At 44.3% G+C, this 12,606-nt stretch overlaps 1 protein-coding gene across 1 annotated transcript in view; it reads right to left on the bottom strand.

Moving 5' to 3' along the window:
• Positions 1–1,065: 1,065 nt before the first annotated feature.
• Positions 1,066–12,606, bottom strand: part of ppm1h (protein phosphatase, Mg2+/Mn2+ dependent, 1H) — a 189,271-nt gene continuing 177,730 nt past the window's right edge. The window contains exon 10 of the mRNA XM_086009426.1: positions 1,066–2,483. Within this exon, the coding sequence (XP_085865552.1) occupies positions 2,336–2,483 (148 nt within the window). The 3' untranslated portion in view covers positions 1,066–2,335. The remainder of the gene's footprint in view (positions 2,484–12,606) is intronic.

The following is a 12,606-nucleotide window of genomic DNA, read 5'->3' on the forward strand; positions in this document are numbered from 1 at the left end:
GCGTGTCTTTGAAGAACATGTTTATGATTTTGTTACACTTAGCACACAGAGGAATTGCTCCTTCCAGCTGGGATTGGGATTGAAGGTTGGAAGGATAAGTACAGATGTAGATAAGATTTTTTTTGTGGAAGATGTTCATTCATGTGCTGCTGGGACCAAAGAAATGACACATCAAGGGAAGTAACCCGTCAGGGATGAATAATGTAGCATGCAAGGTCAGAGAGATATACTCAGTATAGATTCAAAGACAACCCTGTACTAACCATTACAAAATGCTATGGATGGATTCCTGAAACATGGCTGGACGAATATATATTAATTGGATCACGTTCAAAACAAAGCTAATTTAGACCCCTTGCAGCCAGGATGTGTCACCACTACTGTTAACATAGCTTTGACTTTTGTTCATTGATGAGCACTTCAGGAGGTTTTGGGTGAAGCCTAGCCTTAAGGGTAAAAAAAAATGCCATTTGTTCACAGATTAGCATTTGGGATAATGTAAGAAGTGCGTGGCAACACATATTAGAAGATTGTCATTTTACCTTTGGGATTCCAAATCATGAATACAGCATTATCACTGACTGGAATTTTCCTCCAATTTAAGAGTCCATCTCGCAGACACCGTTGAGAATGAAAAAAGTGACAAATGAAAACGTTACACAGGCACGGTAAAGGGTTCATTTCTGTTGCTGCGATGAGCCACACGGTTAGATCAGTGTTGTGGAAACTGCATTACATTTGATCTGGGATTGTTTAATGCTGTCACTATGTGGGAGATGGCAAACCAGTTCTACCCTACAGTACTCCATGAAGACATGTAAAATTCAAAACAAATACTTGTAGTAAAAATAAATTTGGTTTGTCTAATGCAGATGTTAACCCGTTTATTGCTGATCATTTCAAAATCGTTTCTTTCCCATGTTCCTCGCCATCCAATTTGATGTATGGAATGCAGTATGGAAATAGAGGTCATTTACAAAGTAGAAAAATTCAGAAAGATTTACATTAAAAATCTCCAATTGCCAACAGTGTGATCTGCGATTAGAAAGATAACTGTATAAAGTGTTTAAACATGAAGCAAATTTAATTACTGTACAGTGCAAAACATTACCTTCCTTTTACAGACCACCTTTAGGAACAGACAAATACAGCACTACATAATTTATTCACATCTTCAATCCAGCCTTCTTATACAGTACTTTTAAGACTCAAAATACAAATAAAACTTCAAATGTGGCTGAATGTAACATTGCTTTGGAATAAAAATATGTTTCACATTTCAGTCTCACAGAAATGAATTAAACGTTTAAAAAAAAAAATCTTATTTCGCTTGGCACCTATGAAATATTTCACAGTAGCACAGATCAAACTTGAAATATTTCAATGAGATGAATATCACTCTTGCAGAATACTTCAGTCTATTAATGCTGCTTCTGTGTGAGATTGGCATGAGTAGTGTGTGATTGTAGCAGCATTTTGACACTTGCCAAGCATATAGTATCAGTGGAAGAACCAAAGAATCGAATTGTGCAGCAAAAATCATTCTTCAAGTTGAGTGCAATATATATGTTGAATATGACAACAGACGGAAAGCCTGTAGGTAATCTTGGTCAGTGTCTACTTAATAGCCAAAGAAAATCATTTTACAAAAATAACCAGCAGATTCACATATCTTGCTCTGCAGTTGCCAATATATACACAACAGTTGGTGTCTTGTGTCATTTTTAAATGAACCATGGTGACCAACGGACTTCATCTTTAAACAATGCCATAAAAAATTGAAACAATATTTACTACATTATTACAGCATATTTCTGCTAGGAGACTGCCATACTGATTATATGAAGAACTCTAAAACACAGCACAAAGAATTTCTCCCCCACTAGCAATACAGCACTTGGAAAATATACATCAAAATTCTCATACTTTATATAACGCAGACTTAATATTTAAAGACTCTAAAGTTTTTGATAAATATACATCCTTTTTGATTTATACAGGATATATTTATTTGATTGCAGGAAAAAAAATTACATACAACTAGAACAGAAGTGGAATTTAAGGATTGTGAAATTTGAACGGAGAACAGAATCTGCCAATATGCAGTTTATTAAACTCTCGTCTTTTCATAAGACTTGCTTGAATCAGTTCTGGTACTTCTGCCCCTCATTTTCTGGTCACCACAGGGGGAAGATTTCCTTTTGTTTTCTATTTGTAGTAAAACGGGATTGATGATTTTTGCTCCAAGTAGCAAAACAAAAGGAAATCTTTCTCCCATCAGTATCGTTATAGCAGCCAGCAACAAATAAGCAAACCTGACATGATGTGGTCATTATCATGTCAACTTATTTCCAGGCAGGAGAGGAATGACGTACACGGAGATGTCGTCGCCTGAGCCGAGCCTGTCATTTGATATCCTCCATCCTCGGTCCTTCAAAACTCCTCTGGCCCTCATCACCAAATCCTGGGCTGCCAGTGTGTACCTGTGAACCATTAATGTAAGTGTGAAGTATACAGCTATAAGTTACCACAGTATGAGATTTTGGCTTTGATAAACTGCCAAAACCATAAAACAACAACATTTGTTTCAGCACCAGAATATTTACCCAGTAAATCTATATAATAAAAAGTTGTGTGTCTGTAGTAACCATCACTTTTATCTGTCCAATTTTCTCAGATTTCATTGATCCATTGGGGTAGATTTTGACTTTGAGTGATAGCCTAAAATGGGCGATAGTGAATCGGCAGCCCATTTTATATCTGTCTTGTTGACTTCAATGGAAATAAAAATTGGGAGCGATGTAAAACGGGCTGCCGATTCATTATCACCCGTTTTACAGTATCACACAAAGACATAGTTATCCCCATTATCTTTAATTGACAGGCATTACAATTTTCGGGTCTGCCGGAGATATTCTTTTGGGAACAGCAATGCTGCTCACTCCTGTAAGTGGTCGGAGTGTCTTATGTTGAGACGTGTGCCTGTACTGCCCAGTATCTAACTGTACGATAGCGTAACTCAGGGATGGAACAACAGGCCTCCCTTGCAAACGGAACTGGATATTGTGTCTTTTACACGTGCCCTTGTGTGTTTCTCCGATCTTTCCAAAGGCCAACTGAAACATGGTGCGAGAAGCAGCAGATATAAATCGTTAAACTGCTTTCTCTCACCAACGGCATGCAAAGGTACAGAGAAACTGTTAAAGCAAATTCCATTTACTTCATTCAAACTCACTTCTCTCCTTGAAGCATGGCAAAAAATACTAAACCTCGTTTCCTGGCCCTCTCGTGGGCCGATTTACTTCTTTTTGGCATTCCCTTCCTTTCTAGTCAATTTCTACCTGCAAAAATTGACCATCTGCATTTTACCTTCCAGCTCCGAGTGCCAGACCTACACCTTGCAGTCTCCTGTTTAAACCCTGACTGCCCATGTATCCCTCGGTCTTTTTCTCTCTTGCGGTCCCAGGCAGGGGCAGGACTGTGATGTTGACTTCTTCCCTGGTCAGTGATTCACCAGTAGGCCTCTCAATAAAACTGGTTACCTTCCGCCCCCCCCCCCCCCGCCCCACCTATCCTTGTGACGTGGGTTTAAATATCTTCTGCTATTCTCAAAATGAATGAGGACCATCCTGGCTAATGGGTCTAGGATGAGACAACTGATCCTCACTGAATCAGGTTGGAGTAGACAGTGAGCTGTGACATTCCGCCAACAGAATTCAATGCCTGCAGCCTGTGTCGTGCTTTATAAACCTGTACAAATTCACCTCGTTTTGAAGCACAACACTTTCCATGGTACTGCTGGAACTGCAAAGAATGGTTGATACTGGGGTTAGTCAGCCCACATTACAACACAGCGATTCTTGAGACCCACTGTGAGCGACGCCTCAGGAGATCCACTCGTAATGTAAAACACTTACACATGTTAAAACCTAGAAACAAAACTGCATAAAACTGCAAACTGAGAAAAAAAGTCATGGGACGACAATATTTCCACACAAGGTGAAAAAAATGGCTTCTTGTTGCACAGAACAAAAACATCAAAATTCAATGGGTGAGCAGATTTTGGTATTTGGACTTCTTCTAGCAGAAGTGGAGCATGACACTGGAGATTTCTGGAAGCATAGCTTATACCATTTGCACTTCATTTTGTCATTTTTGGAACCATTCAATTTAGGCAAGAAGTTTCTCACATTCTCCTGGCGTAATGGCAAAAATAAGCTGAGGTAAAACTAGTAAGTGTACAATGTAAATAGCTGTCAGAGAGTTTGGGTGACTATTAGCACCAGAGTCAAAATTGTAGTACTATTAACAAACTCCTAAAGTACAGTTGATTTATGTGGAAATAGAAATACTTCATTTTGCAATTACAATTAAAGAAAATCAATACTAAAATCATTACAAAACCTTCATTATCCTTTTTAACATTTGTAGGACTAAAAGTTGGCAGGGGCCTCAGAGTTAATTACCCTCAGCCTTGATGCAATAGTTCCCACAATCTCTTCAAGAGACAATTTTAACTCCTACTCAATCAGTTATTTTTCAACAACATCATGAGAACTACATGGGTGCAGTCAATCACACCCTGTACTTGGGGGAAGCTTGCTATGTTTGCAAAACCTACAGCCCTTTCCAGCTGGTTTCTGCTGTCCATGGGGAATGTGATATACTGGTTGGCCTTTACGAAGAGGCCATTCGTCACCTGCTTGATACAGGCGTGGACGGCAGATTGACCAATATTACTTATGTCATCTGCTGCAGCCTGAAAAGAGCCCGAGGTGGAAAAAAAATAATTGAGGGCTGTAGTGACTTTCACCGCCGCATGCGGGTCTTGCTGCATGAGGCTACACAGATCTGCGACAGCCTCTCTGGAGAAATAGCAACCTCCTTATGCACTGGTCCTCTGGAGGTAGAAGACTCTGGGCTTATAGACACTATGGGCAGGATAAGGACGCATGCGAGTCGCCCTCTTCCTTTGTAAACTCCTAGCAGCCTCCACCGCAGCTCCGAGGTTCCGCAACATGTTGCTGTTGTTTGGATGTTTTACTATGTTAAAGATGCTATATAAATACAAGTTGTTGCTGTTGCTTCTCTTCCTCCAACCAGTATGCAGTAGCAAGATAACTCTCATGCTCTTCAGTAACTAGTACCTCCCTCAGCTTCCTCAAGGTCTTGAAGCAAATTCAAGCAGAAATGCAGTGATTTGCAAGTCAAAGACACCTGTATAAATCAAGCAAGGCCTTTTCCAAACAGATTGCAATGAACTGAGTACTTATAAGTGAGTGCCCCTATAAAAAGCACTGAAAATAGCTGTACCACCCAGTACTACTGGTCAATCCAGCACTGCGCATTCCTCTCGTTAATTCGCCCAAAAATGGCATTGGGGACCTATTTACATCAATGTATTCTCTGACATATAGAAGGTTAAGGGGTGACATGATAGAGATAATTAGGATTTTGAAAGGAATTGATAGGATAGACAGAGAGAAACATTTCCTGCTGGTGAGGGATTCTAGGACAAGGGGATACAACCTTAAAATCAGAACCAGGCCATTCAGGAGAGAAGTTAGGAAACCCTTCTTCACGCAAAGGTTGGTAGAAGTGTGGAACTCTCTCCCACAAAAAAGCCGTAGATACCAGCTCAATTTTAAATCTGAGATCGATAGATTTTTGCTAGACGAGCGTATAAAAGGATATGGAGCCAAGGCTGGTGGAGGGAGTTAAGATACAGATCAGCCATGATCTCATTGAATGGCGGAACAGGCTCGAGGGGCTGAATGGCCTCCTCCTCTTCCTATATTCCTCTGCATACTGTAATGAGGCTCCCACCTGCTTCTGGCAACTGCCTATCTCAAGAATCCCACCAAAATGGTGGCACCTGGAGTGGCAGCGAGAACGAGGCAGTAAGTACTGCGCCGCAATGCTCAGCCCCGCTCCCGCCCAGGAACTGAAATGAAAATCAGCCCTCCCTTTGTCTTCAGGTGGTTGTGAAGTTATTAATTCATAGAGCAGCTTAATGTACAGAGCAGCTTGCGGCATTGTGACATTGTTGGATTTAGGGAGTGGCAGATTCCTGGTGTGATAAGCATTGGAGAAAATTGGATTTTGCCACTAATATTTTTTCATGCATTCTCATCAAGCAGGATTTCACTTTGAAGAATGAGAATCACAGCATCAACACTGATCTGAACCCTTCATTTTTCATGTGGACCTGAAGCTCTTTTTAGAATTTAAACAGAACAGCAGCAAGGCAACCAAGTACTGCCAGCATAATATTACCGAATTGTCTGGAATAATCTGCTGAAGACTTGTTTCTGATAAAGTCCTGACCAGAGTAAACTAGCTTGGCCCGTAACTTCTCAAACCTGGACGGCAGCATTTTAACCAAGAGTTTACGTTCCCCGTTTATTAGGGAAATCACGAGGTAATTAGAACATTTTAATGGAGGGCTTACTTCTTTAGTATGTAAAGAAAGCAAGGTCAGCATCATGGATGCCTCCTTCAAGCCCCACCTGATCACCTTGTGGGATGGGCAATAAATGCTGGCCTTGCCAGCGACGCCCAGATCCCATAAGCGAATTAAAAAAAAATATGCCAGCCCAAGCATGTTAAAAGCAACGGGACTAACTGGATTGCTCTTCGAAAGAGCCGGCGCAGACTCGATGGGCCAAATGGCCTCCTTCTGTGCTGTACTACTCTATGATTCTAGTGCTGCATTCCTGTGCATGCTATTTTCACAGACGATAGCCCATTTATTTTAACACACAACACACACACAGGAATGTAGCATGGGCATGTTAAGCACTCGTGCATGACCATGGCTGATCATTCTACATTAGTGGGCCACTCAATTCTTTAAAGGTTTTACACCCATGGTTTAATTTTTTTTCCTGGAGTACAGCTTGCGGCAGTGAGTTACCAGAGACTGCGATTCCCCATACGTATGTAGAATGTACGCTTCTTAAAAAAAAAAGACAACATACAAATGTCAACACTGCAAGTGGAGGTGCCAAGAGGTTTGCAGTAGCTTTTTTAAGCCTGTTCCTCCCCCAAAAAAGCTTACAATAACAAATCTCAACTCAATCTGTACACGGTCAAATTAATTATTGGGGAGTGCATTAACAAATTTCACTACAATTAAAAAAAAAAGTTTTTATGTCTAGTAAATATTTGTATTGTGGTAAATATGGCCAAGGGTTTCTGCTTTGGGCGCAATTGATGTTCCGGGCGCACATTGTGCTCAAAATTGTGTCCGTTTTGAAAAGTGTTTCTTTTGCTCAAGTTTCCGCTCAAACTAATTTGCATATCGACGAACTTAAAATCTGCCATGAACCAGCGCAAACGGCAGCAATTTACAACGTATTTAAAAAAAATAATTTTGCATTAAAAGATATTTCACGATAAGATTAGCAGTTTCATTAATACAGCTGAAAATGGGAGTATCACAAAAAATAAGCATTAAAAAAAAATCAAGGGTGTCCAGTCCACCACCTGTGAGTAACCCGATTTTAAATAACTGAAAATTACTTTAAAAAACTATACAGAACCATTTATGAGTTATATTGGTGCAGTTTCTTAGTAAATAAAAAAAACTTAAAAGCTTTTTTAAATTAGTGCCCTTGCGCCTAAAAAAAAAGCTTAATTTTAAAAGAGCCTCCTTGAAGGCCCGCAAACAGTGGAAACACGTCATGGTGATTAATTCGATCCCGGGGGGGGGGGGGGGGGGGGGGCGGAGGGGCAGTTTTGTGGACGGGGCCAGCTTCCAGCGCAATGTTTTTAAACCAGCTCAAACGATCGCGGAGACTCAATTGATGCTGGACGTCGTTTGCGATTTAAATTCCTTGATCTTTTGCGCTGGCTTGGCTGATTTCGGGCGAATTCTGCTAAAAAAAAAACCAGCGCAACCTAGCGAAAACTCCAGGCCAATATTTTTTAATGCCAATGTCGGGGCATATCTGGCAAAAACTTACCTCGGATAAAATCATATTCTCGCCTGCTGATCGTAAGGGGGGCGGGGGGAGAGTGGGGGTGAAGTAGACTATATTTGTTGCACTTCCTACATCAGATATATGTAATTTTATCCTCAATTTACTTCAAATTTTATGGATTTTTTTTCCTCCTAGTTACAATTACTGCTGCATTCTCCAATGAACAAATCTTCTGAAGGTTATTTGTACAGGGTAACCATGGATAAAAATGATTGTATGCAAAAAAAAACAATGTTTGTCCCGAAGGCTAGCTGACAGCAAGGCTTCCACTTTAAGCAACCCCGGAATTTACACTTCACTAATTTATCACTGACCATCTGCTACTTTATTACATGTACAAATAGATCATAATTATGTTGATTAAGGTTAATTTTACTCACTATAATGCAATCACACAGGTGAACAGATTGTGACCACGCTTGTAATTAAAAACTACAGGTGAATGGTGACCATAGGAGGAAATTAAAAATGACAGGTGCATTCTCGTGTGAACGGTGGCAACAGATTATCTTGCAGTTCTCCTCAAAATACAAGAGTATCCTGTATATGCTGCTTTCGTATATAATAAAGAGTTAACATTTTTGCATTCTTCTGAAACTGCAATACCTTCGAGACCTGAAAGAAACTGCAGTTTCCCCAATGACGTCACGTTCTTAACTCTGTGCCCTGCCACACTCTTATCCTTTGAAGCTGTGTGATCTCCTCGTCATAACGGAAAGGGAGATGCTGGGGCAATATCGCCAATCTGTTACCACAGCATGAAACCACAAGGACATTTCACGGTATGAAAGGTATTTTGAACAAAAGAGAGCGAACCGTCACAAGGTAAGTGTAGGTACATTATTACACTAATAATTGCAGAATTCAAATGTATTTTATGTATTTTTTTGGAAGACTCACGAGTCAAAGAATCAGAGGATCTTATTGCACTGAAGGAGGCCCAGCGTGACTGCGTGGCTCTTTGAAAGAGCTATCCAATTTAAAGCACTAGTATGATCTCATTTTATGTAACTGTAGAATTTTGTGTCTGAGATTTTTCACCATGTAATATATAGTCTTACGTGCACCCATTAAAAACAAGACGGAAATTGGTCAATGAATCAGATGTTTCACACCCCATTTAAAACTGTTCTCCCTTTAGGCTGCTTTCAATCATGTGCTGCAATACTTGAAATAACATGAAAACAACAGCGGTTAAACACAGGAAAACATAATGAATGAAATCAAAAGAAAGAGAAAGAGAGAGAAAGGAGAGGAGAGAAAGAAAGTGAGGGAGAGAGAGAGAGGAACAAAGGGGCAGGGGAGAGAGCGAGAGAGCGCGAGGGGGCGCGAGAGAGAGCGGGGGGGCGAGAGAGAGGGGGGGGCGAGAGAGAGAGGGGGGGCGAGAGAGAGAGGGGGGGCGAGAGAGAGAGGGGGGGCGAGAGAGAGAGGGGGGCGAGAGAGAGAGGGGGGGCGAGAGAGGGGGGGCGAGAGAGGGGGGGGCGAGAGAGAGAGGGGGGCGAGAGAGAGGGGGGGGGCGAGAGAGAGGGGGGGGGCGAGAGAGAGGGGGGGGCGAGAGAGAGGGGGGGGGGCGAGAGAGAGGGGGGGGGGCGAGAGAGAGGGGGGGGCGAGAGAGAGAGGGGGGGCGAGAGAGAGAGGGGGGGCGAGGGAAAGGGGGGGCGAGGGAAAGGGGGGGCGAGGGAAAGGGGGGGCGAGGGAAAGGGGGGGCGAGGGAAAGGGGGGGCGAGGGAAAGGGGGGGCGAGGGAAAGGGGGGGCGAGGGAAAGGGGGGGGCGAGGGAAAGGGGGGGCGAGGGAAAGGGGGGGCGAGGGAAAGGGGGGGCGAGGGAAAGGGGGGGCGGGGGAAAGAGGGGGCGGGGGAAAGAGGGGGCGCGGGGGAAAGAGGGGGCGCGGGGGAAAGAGGGGGCGCGGGGGAAAGAGGGGGCGCGGGGGAAAGAGGGGGCGCGGGGGAAAGAGCGGGGGAAAGAGGGGGCGCGGGGGAAAGAGGGGGCGCGGGGGAAAGAGGGGGCGCGGGGGAAAGAGGGGGCGAAAGCGAGGGCGAGGGGGAAAGCGAGGGAAAGAGAAAGCAAGAGAGAGAAAGAAAGAAAAAGAGACTTGCAGCAGGCAAATGGGAATACCACCACCTCCAAGTTCCTCTCCAAGTCACATACACCATCCTGACTTAGAAGTATATCGTCAATCCTTCATCGTCGCTGGGTCAAAATCCTGCAACTCCCTCCCTAACAGCAATGTGGGAGTACCTTCACCACACGGACTGCCGCGGTTCAAGAAGGCGGCTCACCACCACCTTCTCAAGGGCGATTAGGGATGGGCAATAAATGCTGGCCTTGCCAGCTACGCCCACATCCCATAAACGAATAAATTAAAAAAAGTAGCACCTCACGACCTCAGGACGTCTCAAAGTGCTTTACAACCAATGAAGTACTTTTGAAGTGTAGTCACTGTTGTAATGTACGAAACGCGGCAGCCAATTTGCGCACAGCAAGCTCCCACAAACAGCAATGTGATAATGACCAGATAATGGCCTAGAAATTCAGTTGCCTTAGCGCCGCTTTTGAGGCGCTAGAGGGACTAGCGCCAGAGTTATGGCCAGTTTAAAAATTCCCTGGGGCCCTAAATCGGCGTTGCACCGGTAGCGCTGCGCCGGCACCGATGACGTCATCGGTGTGCGCAGTGTTCCGGTTGCCGTGGTAACCCGCCCGAACTCCGAAATTGAGTTGCGGCCGCCTCGCCCGTGGCAGCCGCAAGCAACGTTCTGTCAGAGGTGCCTTACTCCAGTTTGCGCCGGCGCATTAAAGGCCCCGCGGCGGCCGGCCACTTTCCCACCGGCCGCCTGCCCGCAGCTCCCTCACCGGACTTCTCCCCCCCCCCCCGGGAACAGATGCAAGGCCGGCACTTGTCCGAGGTGCCGGGCTCATTTTTAAGCTGATTTGCGCGGGCCGCGGCCGGGTGCAGGCAGCTCCTCCTTAACGGGAGGAGGAGGCCTGCACGTCCCCAGCCTGCCGCACCGCATCGGGTGCCGCAGCGCCGGAACAGCGCCGCAATGGGGCAGTTAGCGCCCATTGGGAGGCGCTGAAACCCTCCAGTAGCGCCAGCAGCCGTTTGGGCGCGGTGCTACTGAATTTTTGGCGCGCGCAGGGGGACTTAGCGCCGGCACTAACTTCCGGCGCTAAAGCCCTGGCTGCGCCAAAACTCAATTTCTAGGCCAATCTGTTTTAGTGATGTTGATTGAGGGATAAATATTGGCCCCAGGACATTGGAGAGAACTCGCCTGGCTCCTCGGTTTAACGTCTCATCCGAAAGACAGATCAAGTCTCACAATCCAAGATTGAATATCTAACTCATTCTTAAATTATCAAAGTGAGCTACCCTCCACAGTCTTTCAACAGAGGAATAATCGGGGCCATTTACCAACCAAAAATACGTGACTCCCAAACCCCATTGTGCTTCAACAATTCTTTTTGACTGGAAATATGTGGAATAAGCAATCCCCGACCTGCAAGTAACCCATTGTCCTCTTTTCACTTTTCAAACTTGAGATAAACTTGTTACACATCAGGGGTCATCATTGTTTAACGGCTAAAGCATTTTTTGTGGCAATTATATTCTAAAGATACTTTTAAAAGGGCAAAAGTAATTATCATTTATTTAACTAAAAATTGATGCAGGGAACCAAAGCCAAAGTCTAAAAGACAAAAAGGTGGGAAAATGATTCATCAATTGGTTATCATTTTTTCTTAATTAACTGCACTGTGCATAAGTAATTCTAGGCTTTTCAGCAGGAAGGACCTGCTGGATACAATGATGTCAATGCGATTGTCCACAATGAGGTCATGGATGGCAAGGGCCTTGCTTGTGAGTGACCAGACATTCTGGAGGGATAAGCGGAGAGGCAGGTGATGACTGGCTGGAAGAGGCTGAGGAGGTAGCGGTGGGTGGAGTGAGCAGGCCGGGAAAAGGTTGACGTAATTAGCCCCATCTCTGCTAAACAACTTTGTCTTTCTCCAAGTCTAGGAAATGCTTGGTGAACATAATATCCCGCTCCCCCTTCCCGTGCCGGGTTGCTAGTCATGTGCAGTGTGTTGAAGTGTGCTGACCGCACGACAGATTTGTGAGCTCCGGTCATTAGCATGTGCCCAACATGTCCTTGGCGAGGTCCCACTCCCAGGCAGAGGCTCGAGCCCATAACTGGACAGAAAGCTAGCCGCTGCTGCGGGCTTGAGATGCTTCTTTGGAGGCCCCTCCAAATGGTTGCCCATCAGACGTTCCCAGAGGAGAGTGAGGCGTGGCATTTGTGTGTTGTAAATTCTATGTAACTACGTAAATGTACTGCTGCAGTGTGAGGGGCAACAGGATACTCTACTTGTGTCCATGCTGTGGAATCTGGTACAACTGTGACATTGAAGTACAGGAAACTCTTTGGAATCCGGCACCGACGTGTTGCCGGTTGATCAAAAATTCCGGATGACGGAGAGGGTTATCTACTGAGGCTATTTTTAACAAAGAAAAATTAAAAAATCAAAAAATCAAGAATTGTGCAGTATACAGTAATTGGGTACTCACCTACAGAATGTTGTGTTAAATGGATGGTGGAAGATGCTTGATTAAGTACAGTACTGCCAG

This window comes from Somniosus microcephalus, chromosome 16, assembly GCF_052327205.1.
Source record: "Somniosus microcephalus isolate GS21.2 chromosome 16, FLI_Smic_1.0, whole genome shotgun sequence".
NCBI lineage: Eukaryota > Metazoa > Chordata > Chondrichthyes > Squaliformes > Somniosidae > Somniosus > Somniosus microcephalus.